At 39.7% G+C, this 16,391-nt stretch overlaps 1 protein-coding gene across 3 annotated transcripts in view; it reads left to right on the top strand.

Annotated features, from left to right (window-relative positions):
- The window catches only part of Rbl2 (RB transcriptional corepressor like 2), a 54,066-nt gene that overhangs the window by 24,689 nt on the left and 12,986 nt on the right, over window positions 1-16,391 (top strand). For 2 of the 3 annotated variants that reach the window (XM_042277322.2, XM_042277323.2), the window contains 7 exons: window positions 2,013-2,116; window positions 5,438-5,575; window positions 7,011-7,175; window positions 7,613-7,724; window positions 11,534-11,800; window positions 11,964-12,235; window positions 12,323-12,499. In XM_042277322.2, the coding sequence (XP_042133256.2) occupies window positions 2,013-2,116; window positions 5,438-5,575; window positions 7,011-7,175; window positions 7,613-7,724; window positions 11,534-11,800; window positions 11,964-12,235; window positions 12,323-12,499 (1,235 nt within the window). The remainder of the gene's footprint in view (window positions 1-2,012; window positions 2,117-5,437; window positions 5,576-7,010; window positions 7,176-7,612; window positions 7,725-11,533; window positions 11,801-11,963; window positions 12,236-12,322; window positions 12,500-16,391) is intronic. The other variant, XM_076571723.1, reaches the window with a different exon arrangement.

The following is a 16,391-nucleotide window of genomic DNA, read 5'->3' as shown; positions in this document are numbered from 1 at the left end:
TGCATAGCTTGAGTCTCCCTTCTCTGAAGTACATGGGACCACAAGTATTTTGGTGTTTTTCAGCTTTAGATTGTTGCATATACAAGACAAAATATTTTGGACATGGGACTCAAATCTAAAGACAAAAGTAGTTTATGTTTCATGTATACTGTATATAGTCTAATCCTTTTATATCACCCTTTTAGTGCACTTATATCTGACTGGCACATCTTGTGGCATGATGCTGATTTTCAAAAGGTTTCAGATTTTGGATTTTTGCTTTGGCAGTTCTCAGTCTATAGCCGGAACAGGCCTAAAGCTGGCCTGGGAATTTCTTCATGTCATGAATCAGAACCAAGTATACTAGAATAATAAACCAGTTGTATACCAGTTAATATAGAATGAATTAGTTAGCTCTTGTTCCTGTAAAGACCTAAGATAATTAACTTCTAAAACAAAAAGTTGATTGAGCTCCTGGTTTGCAAGTTTCAGCTTATGACTGAGTAGTCCAGTTGTTTTGACCTCTGTGAGGTGAATTGTCATGGCAGGGAGAACGAGGTGATACCCACTCATCAAGCATCCAGAAGAAGAACAATACAAGGAACCTACAATCCCTTTAGAGGTCATGCCTCTGGTGACTTAAGAACCTCTCTTGATGCTGGGTAGTGGTGGCGCACGCCTTTAATCCCAGCATTTGGGAGGCAGAGCCAAGTAGATCTTTGTGAGTTCAAGGCCAGCCTGGGCTACAGAGTGAGTTCCAGGAAAGGTGCAAAGCCACACAGAGAAACCCTGTCTTGAAAAACAAACAAACAAAGAAAGAAAGCAGAAAAGAAAAAAGAAAAAAAGAACCTCTCTTGAGGCCCCACCTCTTAAAGGTCCCACTACCTTCCAACAGTGTCACTGTGGATACCAAATCTTAAACATGTAGGTCTTTGAAGAACTTCCAACCCTAAGCCATAGCAGCATAGAACTGTTGTGTTCAAAATGATAAAGTGTGGGCATCTAATGTAGAGACGGTGATAAAGTGTGTGCGTCTGATGTGGAGATACTAAGTTCTTTATGTGCTGCTTTCATGTTAGTTTTAGAAAATATGAAAATGTTAACATGAAAGATATTAAAGATGCCAACTGGGGAGTTCACATTTATTTTTTATTTTTATTTATTTTTTCTAAAGATTTATTTATTATGTATATAGTGTTCGGTCTGCATGCCAGAAGAGGGCGCCAGATCTCATTAAAGATGGTTGTGAGCTACCATGTGGTTGCTGAGAATTGAACTCAGGACCTCTGGAAGAGCAGTCAGTGCTCTTAACCGCTGAGCCATCTCTCCAGCCCCGAGTTCACATTTATAATCCCAGTACTTGGGAGGCTGTGGCAGGACTAGTGATTAGAGTTAAGGCCATCCTGGGCTACAGAGTGAGCCCCAACGCAGGGAAAAGGGATACTGAGAAATTTTTAGGGGTAATTGAAACATCAACTATAGAAAATATGGATTTGGGCAAGAGAGATTCTCAACCTGCGGGTTGAGCCCCCTTTGGGGTTCAGGTGACCTTTTTGTAGGGGTTGCATATCAGATATTTACATTATGATTCGCAACAGTAGTGAAATTACAGTTAAGAAGTAGCAACAAAAATAATTTTCCTCACCACGACATGAACTGTATTAAAGGGTCACAGCATTCGGAAGGTTGAAAACCACTGGCTTAGCAGTTAAGAGGACTGGCTGTTTTTCCAGAAGACCTAGATTTAATCCCTAGCACCCACACAGTGGCTCACAAACATCTGTAACTCCAGTCCCAGGGGATCTGGTACCCTTTTCTTGCCTCTTGGGCAACCAGGCACACATATGGCACACAGACATACATGCAAGCAAAACATCCATATACATTAAATAAGTAAAATTAATTAAAATAAAAGAAAGTATGGATTTGGTTTTTAGATTTTTTATTTAGTGGCTAGAGAAGGGAAGGATGAGTCTTTTCCATGATATTTACTTAATTTGTATTTAATTTTTGTGATTTTTTTATTTTGACAGAAATTGCCAACAAATATTTTCGTTTTGCAGAAATGCTTTACTATAAAGTATTAGAGTCTGTTATTGAGCAGGAACAAAAAAGATTGGGAGACATGGATTTATCTGTGAGTACAATAGTAATATATTGATCACCACAGTAAGACATAGCTTCGTCCCCACCCTGCTGCCCCCAACAAAAGGCCATTATAAAGAAATGATGTGTTCTTTAGGGAATACGATTAGCATTCGTAAGGATGCTTGTATGTGGAGCCCTCGACCCTGTCCTAACAATGGAAGGTATGTGGGGTGGAGTAAAGGAGGGATTCTCATTGCAGCAGGTCATGCATTATAACACTGATTTTAGACTAGGAGGACTCTATGGATTTAGTAATTGCTTCTTTATTGTTGAGATAAATTACAACAACCAAAGCAACTTCTAGAAGAAAGAGTTTATGTGGGCTAACAGTTCGAGAGGGCTAGTTCCTAGATGGCTGAGTGAAGGCATACTGACAGGAACAGGAAGCTGAAGGCTCACATCTTCAACAGCAAGCACAAGGCAGAGAGCAAACTGGGATCGGTGTGAAGCTTTGAAACTGTCAGGCCCGCCTTCAGTGACATACTTGGTTCAACGAGGCCACACTTCCTAAATCTTTCCCAATCAGTACCACCAAATAGAGACCAAGTATTCCAACCACAGAGTGGATGAGTGACATTCTCATTCATGCCTACCACAGTAGTCAAGTATTAAATTACTCAGATTTGACCTTAGCAGGGTTGTTTAATAACATGGAATTGTTATATAAGCCTGATAGAAGGAAAACATTGATTGTCGACTAGATGGGACTTCAACATAAGTATTCAACCATTCTTCTTTGGCTAAGATGGTGATTTTCCTTATATTTTCTAAGGAAGAAATGTAAATAGCTAGACATCATGGCCTACTCCTTTAATCCTACCTGCTTTGGAGGCTGAAGCAGGAGAATCACAATTTAGGGCTTGCCTGGGCTTCATAACAAGTTTGAGGGCATCCTGTGCAACTTTGTGAGGCCATGCCTAAAATTAAAATTAGACAACAAAACCCCAAAGAAGGGCTGGGGATGAATTTCATTTCATTGTGACTGCTTAGCATTGCAAGGTCTTGGGGACTATCATTTTAAAAAAAATATTTTTTTTTCCAAAATGATCTTTAATAAACCAATACAATGCCTTGTAAACACAAGTGTCTTACAATTGTACATAATTTTATGTAGCAATTAAAATAATCTCTTACAAAGATAAAGCTAGGGAAAACTAGAACTGTTCAGTTTGAAAAATTAAGGCTAGGAACATGAAATGTGAGAAATGTGAAAATATTATAGTACTTTCATGGTTGTCTACATTTAATTCACATTGATGTAAAAGAGAAATCTTTACAATTAAGAGTGCTAATTTTGTGCTGGGCGGTGCTGGCATACACCTGTAATTCTAGCACTTGGGAGGCAGAAGCAGGCAGATCTCTGAGTTTGAGGCCAGTCTGGTGTACAGATTAAGTCTGAGGAAAGCAGGGGCTACACAGAGGAACCCTGTCTCCAACAACAACGAAAAAGAGAAAGAAAAAAAGAGTAAACCGGGCGGTGGTGGCTTATTCCTTAAATCCCAGCACTCGGGAGGCAGAGGCAGGTGGATCTCTGTGAGTTCGAGGCCAGCCTGGTCTACAGAGTGAGTTCCAGGACAGGCGCAAAGCTACACAGAGAAACCCTGTCTCGGGGGAAAAAAAAAAAAAAAAAGAAAAGAAAAGAAAAAAGATGACTCAGCAGCTAAAAGCATTGGCTGCTTTTGCAGGGGACGTGGGTTCAATTCCTAGCACCCACATGCCAACCACTGTTTAACTCTAGTCCCAGGATATCTCATGCCCTCTTCTGGCCTCCACAGGCACTAGAGTGCCAGAGAGTGGGACACAGAAAACATGTAGGTGAAACACTCAGACAAAAAAAAAAAAAAAAAAATACAGCTAATTTTTAAAATGATATTTTTCAAGTTATAAAATTGGCCAGTAATTAGTTTGAATTCCTTGTAACTGTTTACATTTAGCCCTTTTTTCTTTTGTTAAAATTTGAGACAAAGTCTTACTATGTAGTCCATGTAGACCTTGAACTTAGTGTAACCCACACTGGCCTTAAATTCTAATCTTCCTGCCCCGGTTTCCCAATTGCTGAGATCACAGTGGCATATTACTATGCTTGACTTACATTTCTTTTTTGGTTTGTTTTTAACTTTTTTTTTTGGCTTTTATTTTATGTGTATGAGTGTTTTGCCTGCATGCTTATGTATATGCACCATGTGTATGCCTGCTACCCTCAAAGGTCAGAAAAGGGTGTTGGAATCTCTGAAAGTGGAGTTACAGATGGTTGTGAGCCACCATGTGGGTGCTGGCCACTGAACCCAGGTCTCTGCAACACTGACAAGTGCTCTTGATGTATATTACATGGCTGTATGCACTAAGGGGCCGCTTTATAACTTAACTTTCTGTGTGAAACACACACTGAATAGCAAGCATATAAGCCATGGCTACAATTTGGGGACTAATATTAAGTAGGTATCTGTATGTTCATCTAAATAATTTTTTAAATGTTTTTATTATGATGAAAGATACTTAAAGCATTTTTAATCCTCCTGAAGGTTACAGTCCATTGACATTAACAGTGGTTTGTAGCCATTATCCCCACCATCTTCCTTCCACCCATTAAACACGAATTTTCCATTCAGCCTTCTCTCTGGCCCTCTGTGTACTGTCTTCCAGCTTTTTGGGTTTACCTCTTCTGGGTTCCTCACATGGTTGGAATCATATTTGTCCTTTTGTGTTTGACTTAAGTTTGCTCTCACTGTTTAGCTATGTTCTAGCAAGTTTTACAGCGTCTTTCCTTGTGTTTAAACCTTTTGTTTGTGACTTATTTGTTGGTAGACACTGGGATCATTCTGCCTTTGGCTGTTGTGAACAATGCTGCTATGAATGCTGGTTTGCAGGCGTCTATTTGGAGTGCTTGCCTTTGGTCCTTTAGGGTTCTTTATTACTAGAATTAGAATTGGTGTAACATACCGTAGCTCTGGAGACTGGACCCAGAATCTCACTTAGATGAGGCAAGTGTTCTGCCACAGAGCTACATCCCTAACCTCATACAGTAATTTTATGTTTAACTTCCTAGAGCCATCATATTGTTCTCCATAGCAGCATTTTATGTTTTATGTTCCCACCAGCAATACATAGGGTTGCAGTTTTCTCATATTCAAAAGACTTGCTTATCATTTTTAAATACCTTTTAAAAAGTATTTCATAGCATAAGTTTTTAGAAATTCTTATATATTCCTTTAATCTATATTTTAATAAAAAGATAAGTGCATTTAAACTAATGATATGAAATGTGTTTTTAGTGTCAGCTACTGTTTCTAAATGTTACTTTGTTTTATAGGGTGTTCTGGAACAAGATGCATTCCATAAGTCACTCTTGGCCTGCTGCCTTGAGGTTGTCACTTTTTCCTATAAGCCTCCTGGGAATTTTCCATTTATTGCTGAAATATTTGATGTACCACATTATCATTTTTATAAGGTATTTGAAAATTATACTGATGATTATGAATGAGACAAACCTCTTGCGAACACCTTGTTCACATTAAACATATAAATCCATCCTATTAAATATTTAATAATCTCTATGTAGGGAACAAAGGAGAAACAGTCATAAGACCTATATAAATTCTTGTAATATACAATAGTGTGGCAGATCCCTTTTGGCTGAAACATTCATTTGATTTCTACCATCTGCCAAAGGGCTGCAGAATACTGTGATTGAAGAGCTAAAAAGGAGCTAGATGTAGTGGGTTACACCTATAAGCCAGTACTCGGAAAGCTTAGGTAGGAGAATTGCAAGCTTGACCTGGGCTACATAGCAAGGGTTGTCTCAGAAAGGAAGGGCAGAAGAGAGGCAAGGGGGAGGGGTAAGAAGAGGGGATGCTGGGACTAGAGAGACAGCTCAGCAGTGAAGAACACTTCCTGCTCTTGCAGAGGACCTGAGTTCAGTTTCCAGCACCCATGTCAACTCCAGGTTCAGAGGACCTGAGACCCTCTTCTGGCTTCCTTCCCATCCATACACAGGGCATAAAGACACGCATGTGACTTAAAAATCAATCTTTCTGCCGGGCGGTGGTGGCGCACGCCTTTAATCCCAGTACTCGGGAGGCAGAGCCAGGCGGATCTCTGTGAGTTCGAGGCCAGCCTGGACTACCAAGTGAGTTCCAGGAAAAGGCGCAAAGCTACACAGAGAAACCCTGTCTCGAAAAACCTAAAAAAAAAAAAAAAAAAAAAAAAAAAAAAAAAAAAAAAATCAATCTTTCTAAAAGAGAAGCATTCACGTCACTAATTTGTGTATCTTGTACATCAGTCTTTCTTATTTGTGAAAGCTTAGTATTGAAGATAGCTTCAGAAAAAATTTAGTTCTGTATAATCCTACTTATTTACTCTTGAAACGGGGTATCATCTAGCCCAGGCTGGCATCAAACTCAAGGATAACTTGAAACTTTTGATTCTCTTGCCTTTACTTCCTGAGTACTAGGATTACAGGCAAGAGCCCCCACACTCGGCTTGTGTTCAGAGATTTTTAATACTATTTTTGTATTATTGATACTGGAAAGTGAGCCCATGGCCTTCAGCCTACAAGCACATACTCTACCTCTGAATTATATATCCAAATTTTAATATAAAAATTTAAGAGTACTGTTTTCAGGCTTAATGTATGAAGTATATTTTTGGTCTATAAATTTTGAAATATACAATTGTACAAAATATTTTATATTCATATGTGATTATTTACAGAGATTATAAAAGGAAGAGCAGCTTGCTACATGTGGTATTGCATTATTAAACTTGTCATTTCTGATAAATTTTGTGACTATTTTAAAAAGCATTTAGACATTTCATTTTAATTTTATACTCATAAGATCATAGCAATTATTACTCACTTAAACAGGGAATTTTCTTTATTTCAGGTAATAGAAATATTTATTAGAGCAGAAGATGGTCTTTGCAGAGAAGTGGTCAAACACCTCAATCAGATTGAAGAACAAATTTTAGATCATTTGGCATGGAAAACAGAGTCCCCACTGTGGGACAGAATTAGAGATAATGAAAACAGAGTCCCAACGTGTGAAGAGGTTTGTGACAGTATCTAAACGTCTGTTTGTAAGAGAAGCACATCAATATTGTTTACAGTCCCCGTGCTACAGAGATCAGTTTGAGCTGGGGTCTGCCCTTTGGGGGACAGGGGTTTGCAGTGTGGCTAATGGTTTTTTCCTGTATCAAAGAGGAAACAGAATCCAGTTCCTCGAGGAACCTGTAACTGCACTCAAGATTTCCATGACAGTAAAAATTGAGGCTGCTATTCTGACCTTTCAAATCAGTAAGGAACACTGGTTCAGATATAGTATTTAGTATCTGGTTTGAATCTTTTAAGACTGAGGATTTTAGTTTTAGTAATTTTATTAAGAAATAACTAATCAGACAAAATTGTTTCCTTTTGCCTTAGACTATTACTGTATTTCTAGTGAAATGTTTTTTTACTATAAGATTTTGTGCAAACAATTCTTTATAGGTCATGCCACCTCAAAACCTAGAAAGAACAGATGAAATTTGTATTTCTGGCTCTCCCTTAACCCCAAGAAGGGTGAGTGAAGTACGCGCTGATGCTGGAGGACTTGGAAGAAGTAAGTTTAAAATACTAAGAGGAATGTTTTTGAGTCTTGAATCTAGATATTTAAAATTCATCTAAGCCTGTAAGTAAAGTTAATAGGCCATGCAGAGCAAAGAACAGTCGGTCTTTTAGGGACATACTGATCACTTAACAATGCTTCTTTCTGGGCAAGAGGGTTAGGACAGGGTCTGGTGTAGTCCAGGCTGGCCTTGAACTTGCTATGTGACCAGTGATGACCCTGAACTCCTGACTGTTCACTTTCCAAATTCTGGATTCCAGGTGTGTACCAGCACACCTACCTTAAATATGCTTTTAAGGACTATTAAGAACATAAAAAAAATTTTGAGAGAGGGTTTGGTTATATAGACCAGGCTGACCTTGAATTCTAGATCCTCCTGTCTCCACATCCCCAATACAAGGATTACAGGAGTGCATCACCGTGCCATGCTTACAGGTATCTTTTTAAAACACTTTACATTTAATTTGGTCTTCATTTGCAAGTGAATTTTCATCTGTAAACACACAAAAGGCGGCAGGGCGGTGGTGGCGCACGCCTTTAATCCCAGCACTCGGGAGGCAGAGCCAGGTGTATCTCTGTGAGTTCAAGGCCAGCCTGGACTACCAAGTGAGCTCCAGGAAAGGCGCAAAGCTACGCAGAGAAACCCTGTCTCGAAAAAACAAAACAAAAACAAACAAACAAAAAAAAAACACACACACACACACAAAAGGGCAAAAATGGGAAAAACTTACATTGCTAACTATAGAATTCTCAGTGAATTCTCTCGTTCTTTCAAATATCTCTTCCTTTTTATGGTTTTGTTTTGTGTATTAGAGATAGGAGTCTCACTATGTTGGCCAGGCTGATTTCCAATCCTTGGTCCTTCAGGCTCAAGGCCTGGCACAGCTGGGAATACAGGTGTGTACCAGCACACCTGACTCTTAAACACGGAGCTATGAGATCCAGTTAGATCCAGATAAGCCATCGAGACAGGGTGACTCCATGGCTGGACCATGTTCAGCTTTGTCACTGGAGCTGTGCTACTTAGGTAAATGTGACATCTCTGCTGGCCCAAGAAGTACAGAAAATACAGCCTAGGGTTTAGCTGGCACCTCAGATGACTGCCTAGGTGCAAGGTTTATATTTATGTATGGGGGTCTGTTTTCTTTGAGTTTCTTTTCTGTTTTTCACTTCGGTGCTGGAGATTGAAGCCAGGGCCTCCCAAATGCAAAGTACACATCCTACTATAGAGTGCATCTCCAGCCCCCCAGCTGTTTTCAGAGAACAACTATATAGCAATCCAGAGTGCTCTGAATCCACTGGAACCCTGCTGTTACTGGGTCAGTTTATAATGTACTTGATAAGTACTGGCTATAAAAGGATCAGTTGTAAGTCTCAGAGAACAACTATATAGCAATCCAGAGTGCTCTGAATCCACTGGAACACGCTGTCACTGGGTCCGTTTATAATGCACTTGATAAGTACTGGCTATAAAAGGATCAGTTGTAAGTCTCAGAGAACAATTACACAGCAATCCAGAGTGCTCTGAATCCACTGGAACCCGCTGTCACTGGGTCCATTTATAATGCACTTGATAAGTACTGGCTATGAAAGGATCAGTTGTAAGTCTCAGAGAACAATTACACAGCAATCCAGAGTGCTCTGAATCCACTGGAACCCGCTGTCACTGGGTCCGTTTATAATGCACTTGATAAGTACTGGCTATGAAAGGATCAGTTGTGAGTCGTTTACTCTCAGTGCCTACTCAGGAAACCTAGATGATACAGGTGTGGTGTTCACTCCTGTACTCTCAGCACTTGGAAGGCTAAGGTAGGAGGATCCTAACTTTAAGGCCAGTCTGCTTTAGCTACATAATGAGCCTGACTCAAAACAATAACAGAAAACCAAACTAACTCACTAATTAAATGCTTTATGAAATTTTCTCATTTAAAAATTGTTTTTAGATTTATGAGTGTTTCAACTGCGTGAATGTCTATGCACTATGTATGTTCCTGGTGCCTGCAGAGGTCAGACAGTGTTGGATCCTCTGTAACTGGAGTTATGGATGGTTGTGAGCCACCATGTGGGTGCTGAGAACCAAATCCAGGCCCTCAGCAAGAGCAAGTGCTCTAAAGTGCTGAGCCATCTCTGGCCCTTTCTCATTCCTCAAAGAACTGCTTTCAGTCACACAGAGCTGGTGTCAGATCTGATAAGCTGGTCTTTCTCAGACCCTTTTTTGTAGTTTTCACTTCCCAAGTCTGTGAATTAAAATTTGACATCAAACTTCTGTTTCTTGCACTTGCTACTTCTCTCTTTATGAATTTACATGGTTGGGTCCCCACTCTGTCCTAGTCTTTATGTCTTGTAACGCAGAGAATGTTAAGACACAGCTTTCAGGATTCACTCTCGTTGGTGTCTGTTATGATCTCCCTACTTTTATTTTTAAATTTGAAAGAGCTACTATTATGCAGGTCTTATAGGTGGACCTGGGAGAAAAAAATACATTTCAAAAATGCACACATTAGTAAGAATACTTAAAAATAAACTAAGCCTTAACAGTTAGTTCTTGTTTAGAGTGACTAAGAAAAGAAAAAAAAAAAGTTGTTCTGAGCACGGCAGTGCATTTCTTTAATCCTTGAACTTGGGAGGCAGGGGCCTCTGTGAGTTCGAGGCCAGCCTGTACTAAATAGTGAGTTCTAGGACACCTAAAGCTACATAGACCTTGTCTCAAAAAAAACCCGAACATTTAAGAAAGTGTTAATAGTTAAACAATACTGTATATATGTATTTAAATTGGCCAATGCAGCCGGGTGGTGGTGGCGCACGCCTTTAATTCCAGCACTCGGGAGGCAGAGCCAAGAGGATCTTTGTGAGTTCGAGGCCAGCCTGGGCTACCAAGTGAGTTCCAGGGAAGGCGCAAAGCTACACAGAGAAACCCTGTCTCAAAAAACCAAAAAAAAAAATAAATAAATAAATAAAATGGCCAATGCTGATATATTACATTTTGCAACAATTTAAAAATTATTTAATATATAAGCCACTGAATTATATAACTTAAGTGAATGAAATGTATGGCACATGAATCATATCTCAATAAAGCTATTTAAAACTAAGTTTATTAAATCTAAACCATACATGTCTACCTTACTAAAGAATATGAAATGTTGGTAATCTTCCCTATGTGGAAAAGACAGAGGAATATTCATAGCAGCTGAGGGAGAATACTGCTGGATGACATGTCATCATGTCTCCTAGTCAGGTAATGTCTTTGTTAAAATTTGAGTATGGGGGGAAATTAAATAATTCCTTACATTACCTCTACATCAAAGTATGGTAGAGGAGCCGGGCAGTGGTGACGCACACCTTTAATCCCAGCACTCGGGAGGCAGAGGTAGGCAGATCTCTGTAAGTTCGAGGCCAGCCTGGGCTACAAAGTGAGTTCCAGGAAAAGTGCCAAAGCTACATAGAGAAACCCTGTCTTGAAAAAGCCAAGAAAAAAAAAAGTATGGTAGAGGATGAAGTGGAGGGGAACGACGTGATGGGGGATGAGGTGGTCGAGGACAAGGTGGTGGAAAAACCAGGTCCAGTTTGATTTGTGGGAAGGAAGACCAAGAGAATACTACCAGACAGAGGACATGTCCTTTGTGAAATGCTTTCTCTTGAATTTTCACTGGAGTAAATTATGGGTATACTATGACTTCTGTACATTTTATTTGCTTTAAAATTTATGAAGTATTTAAAACACTATATTTCCTTTTGAACAAGCGCTTAAGTGGAAGTCAGATCTGTTTCTGTGTTAAATAGTCTGTTTCTTTTGATTGTAGGTATAACATCCCCAACCACATTATTTGAGAGGTACAGTTCCCCAACAGTCAGTACTACCAGAAGGCGACTATTTGAGAATGATAGCCCCTCTGAAGGAGGCACATCTGGGCGCATCCCCCCCCAGCCCCTAGTCAATGCTGTCCCTGTGCAGAATGTATCTGGGGAGGCTGTTTCTGTCACACCAGTTCCTGGACAGACCTTGGTCACCATGGCAACAGCTACTGTCACAGCCAATAATGGACAAACAGTGACCATTCCTGTACAAGGTAAGGAAGGCAGAGTTAGGTATTGAATTCTCTGGCATTTTATGTCAGAAAGTCACTTAAGATTTTGAAAGAATGTCAGAAAAAAATTGCAAGGATGGAAGACGGAGAGGAAAGAAAGGGTAGACTCATGAACAGGTTCTTTTCCTTTTTTGTAATAAACTAGGTATTGCCAATGAGAACGGAGGGATAACGTTCTTCCCGGTCCAAGTCAATGTTGGGGGCCAGGCCCAAGCAGTGGCTGGCTCTCTCCAGCCCCTCAGTGCTCAAGCCCTGGCTGGAAGCCTGAGTTCCCAACAGGTGACAGGAACAACTTTGCAAGTCCCTGGTCAGGTGGCCGTTCAACAGATTGGTGGACAACAGCAGAAACAAGGCCAGCCTTTAACCAGCAGCATTAGAACCCGGAAGACGAGCTCGTTATCACTTTTCTTTAGAAAGGTAATTTTTCACATACCCTTCCTGGACTACAAGCTTGGGGAGTATAACTATGAAATAAGATTTGAAATATTCTTGTTTCTCTGTTAGGTTTATCACTTAGCAGGTGTCCGCCTTCGGGATCTTTGTGCAAAACTAGATATTTCAGATGAACTGAGGAAAAAGATTTGGACCTGTTTTGAATTCTCTCTAATCCAGTGTCCTGAACTGATGATGGACAGACATCTGGACCAGTTGTTAATGTGTGCCATTTATGTGATGGCAAAGGTGAGTGCAGACACAACTAGAGAGGCAGAGGGGCTGTTGGTCCTCGCTGTATCTCCCCACAAGACATGAGGCTTTATTGTGATGAGTAACCGTTAGGCTCACAGGCCAAAGGAGTAACTTCTAGCCCCAAAGCCCTGCTTTTGGCTCCAGAACATTTTTTTAAAATTAATTATTTATTTTACATCCTGGCCAAGTTCCCCCTCCCTCCTCTCCCCTTAGTCTCCCCCCCCTCCTTTCTTCTGCCCCCCACTCCCCATCACTTCACTCCTCTTTCATTTCTAGTCAGAAAAGGGCAGGCCTCCCATGGACAGCAACAGAACATGGTGTATCAAGTTACAGTGAGACTAAGCACCTTGCCATGGAGTATTAAGGCTGGGCTTAATACATGGGTAACCCAGTGTGAGGAATAGGGTCCCAAAAGCCAGTAAAAGAGTCAGAGACAGTCCTGCCCCACTGTTAGAGTCCATAAGAGGAACAAGCTCCACAACACTAACACATATCAGAGGACCTAGGTCAGCCCCATTCAGGCTCCCTGGTTGTCTCTCTGAGCCCAGGTTAGTTGATTCTGAGAGCTTTCTTGTGGTGTCCTTGACCCCTTTGGCTCCTACAGTCCTTCCTCCCTCTCTTCTGCAGGATTCCCCGAGCTCTGCCTAATGTTTGGCTGAGGGTCTCTGCACCTGTTTCCATCAGATGCTGGATGAGGCCTCTCTGATGACAATTGGGCTAGGTACCAATCTGGTCACAGGAGATGACCAGTTCAGGCTACATATCTGCTATTGCTAGGAGTCTTAGCTGGGGTCATCCTTATAGATTCCTGGGAGATTCTCTTCTGCCAGGTCTTTATCTGACCCTGAAATGTGCCCCCCCCCCCACTTCTAGTAGTCTCTTTCAGTACTCTCACTCTCTGCCCACCCCACAACCTGATTGCTCATGTTCCCATCCCCACCTGCCCTTAATCCACTCATGAAATCTCTTCTATTTGCCTTTCTCAGGGAGATTTGGGCATCCCCCCCATGAGCCCTCCTTGTTACCTAGCCTCTCTGGGTCTGTGGATTGTAGCATATCAAAGGATAACTGTAGAATAAATTATCCTTTATTTTACAGCTAATATCTACCTATGAGTGAGTACATACCATGTTTGTCTTTCTCAATCTGGATTACCTCACTCAGGATAATCCAGAATATTTTTTAATAGCTATTCATTGAGACTTACATTCCCAAGTATATGCAGTCATCACATACTTAGTTTTAGAATAATCCATTTGATAGATATTGGGCAGTATTTTTACCCACCTATTAATGGGTTGTTTCTCTCTGAACAACCTGTGGAGGGCATTGTGGATGGGATTGATGTAGCTGCAGGCTTCTATTTCCTTCAGAGTGAATGCCTAGTTGTGGATCATATGGGAACTGTTGTTGAAACACTGAGGAACTACCAGTCTACTTTTCAAAGTATGGTTCCATTTTATATTCCTACATACATATGAAGGTCTTAATCCCTCTAGTTTCTCATTAATACTTTAAAAAATGATTTATTAATGTGTGGAGGGGGTAGGGATTTTTTCATTGCCAAATTTGAGATCTGGGATCATACAGCTTCACCACTGTCTTCTGAATTTTCTAGTTTCTGACTTATCCTGAGAGTCAAGTCCAGTCTCCCTCTTTTTGTGTTGCTTTCTGGCTGCCACACCATTATTTAAGACACAAGTCCCCGCTGAATGAATGCTCCGTGGAATATGCTGTTATGGACATGTGGGTCATGTCAAGACTGTCAATTTTATTATGTTGATCTGTGTCTATCATACATAGTACTCCACACTCTTGATGACTCTTGCTTCTTTGACAATTTTGAAATTGGGAAATGTGAATCCTAACTATATAATCCTTTCAATGATTTTTAGCTATTCTGAGTCCCTTGGAATTCCATCAGAGTTTAGAATTAGTTTGTCACTGTCATAGAAGAGTCACTTGAAAATCTGTATGTAGATCAGTTTGGAGAGTTTAATCATCTTAATTTCAGTCTTCATTCATGAATATGGCATGTTTTCACGTTTATTTAGATCTTCAATTTTTTAACAATGATTTGTGCTTTTCAGAGTGTAACTCTTGCCCTTGTTAATTTTCTTGTATGTTTTTGATGATATTGTAAATACAACTGTTTCAATTTTGATATATTCATTGCAAGCAAATGAACAGTTGGGTTTCTCGATCTTGACTTAGTATCCAGCAACTCTGATAAGCTTATTGGCGTTTTTGTTTTTTGTTTTTTTTTTTTTTGTTTTGTTTTGTTTTGTTTTGTTTTTTGATGCAGGGATTGAACCTAGGACCATTAGAATGCTAGATAAGCACTCTTCACTGAGCTGAATCACCCCATGTTGAACCTCTTAGTCAAGTGGATTTTAATCCTGTTCTATGTTGACTTTTTTATGTGCAGATTATGCAGTTTTAATAATTGCACTACTGCTTGTCCAAAATTACTTTTCCTTCCTAATTACCATGGCTAGGACATCCAGTGCAATGTTAAAAGCAGAATCTTTATATAGTCCCTGGTCTTAGGGAGAAAATTACTAGTCTTTCACTATTAGAATATGGTATTAAGTATATCCCCCCACCTCACCTGTATCCTCAGGTAGACTGCTTTTATCCTGTGAAGAAGTTACTTTATCTTCCTAGCTTATTGACTGTTGTTTCATTAAAAGGTGTTGGATGCTATTAAAGACCTTTTTCAATGTTCATTGTGGGTTTTGATACTCCAATGATATTGTATATTACATTGGTTGGGTTTCATGGTAGATCATTTGCATTCTCTTTACAAATCCTTTTTTTATTATGGTGCTAATTTTGGCTTTCATGTATGGTTTGTTAGTTTGTTGAAGAATTGTGTTTTCACAGGCTGTTGTCTGGAATTTTATTGCATGGCTTTGTCTGGTTTTGTTCCTGGGGCAAATCTGGCCTTTTAGAAAAAGAAATGTTTCATCTTATTCTCTGTGAAGCTTAGATTAGCAAATAAGCCCCTAGAGCCTGGTCTTTCCTTTGTGGGTAATTTATTGATGAATTCAGCCTCATTTTTCTCATAGGTCCATTCAGGTCACTTGTCTTTTCTAGAGTCAGTTTTGGCAGTGTGCATCTTTCAAAGACATTGTCTGTCTCTCCTGAGTTAATGATGTGTAATCCTTTTTGTCCTTTAAGGTCTAGAGTAAGGGCCTCTTTCATTTCTGATTGTAGAATTTATTTTTCTTGGTCCATCTAACTAACAGTTGTAAATTTTGATAATTTCTAAGACTATTTGGTTTCATCTATTTTCTCTATTAACACATACCCTAGCATTATTTTCTTCCTTCAGTTAACTTAGGCCTTTTTTAAAATTGCACTTACTTGTTGTTGTGTATATAATTGTGTGCATGTGCACAGGGTCAAAGAACAATTTCCAGGAGGTGGTTCTCTCTTCCTTTAGGTCATTAGGTCTGAATCTAGCATCTTTACCCATTGGGTCATCTCAGAGGATCTTGGATTTTGTTTTTTTCCTAATGCATTAGATGGTTAGGTAACTGATTAATACTATATTTTTTTTCAGTGTCTTTAAAAAACAGTATCTCAGTATCCTTTGTAAGCATCGGCACTAACTGCAAAAGTGGGCATTTTATTAGCTGCATCTCCTAACTTGGCATGTATGTTTATCTCAAATTACATTTGATTTTCATATGACTTCTATTTAATTTGTATTTTAATTCTATCTAATCTGCAGGGCCATGTGACTTCCAGTTTTGTGAGTTTCCCAGACTTGTGTTGATTTCTAGTTTCATTTCACTGTGTCTGAAAAACATTTTACATATTTCAGTCCTTTTAAGTGTATCCAGAGTTTCTGTTTGCTTGATGACAGGGTCTCATATAG

This window comes from Peromyscus maniculatus, chromosome 5, assembly GCF_049852395.1.
Source record: "Peromyscus maniculatus bairdii isolate BWxNUB_F1_BW_parent chromosome 5, HU_Pman_BW_mat_3.1, whole genome shotgun sequence".
Lineage (NCBI taxonomy): Eukaryota > Metazoa > Chordata > Mammalia > Rodentia > Cricetidae > Peromyscus > Peromyscus maniculatus.
Note: the sequence above shows the minus strand (reverse complement) of the source record. Positions and strands in the feature narration are given on the sequence as shown.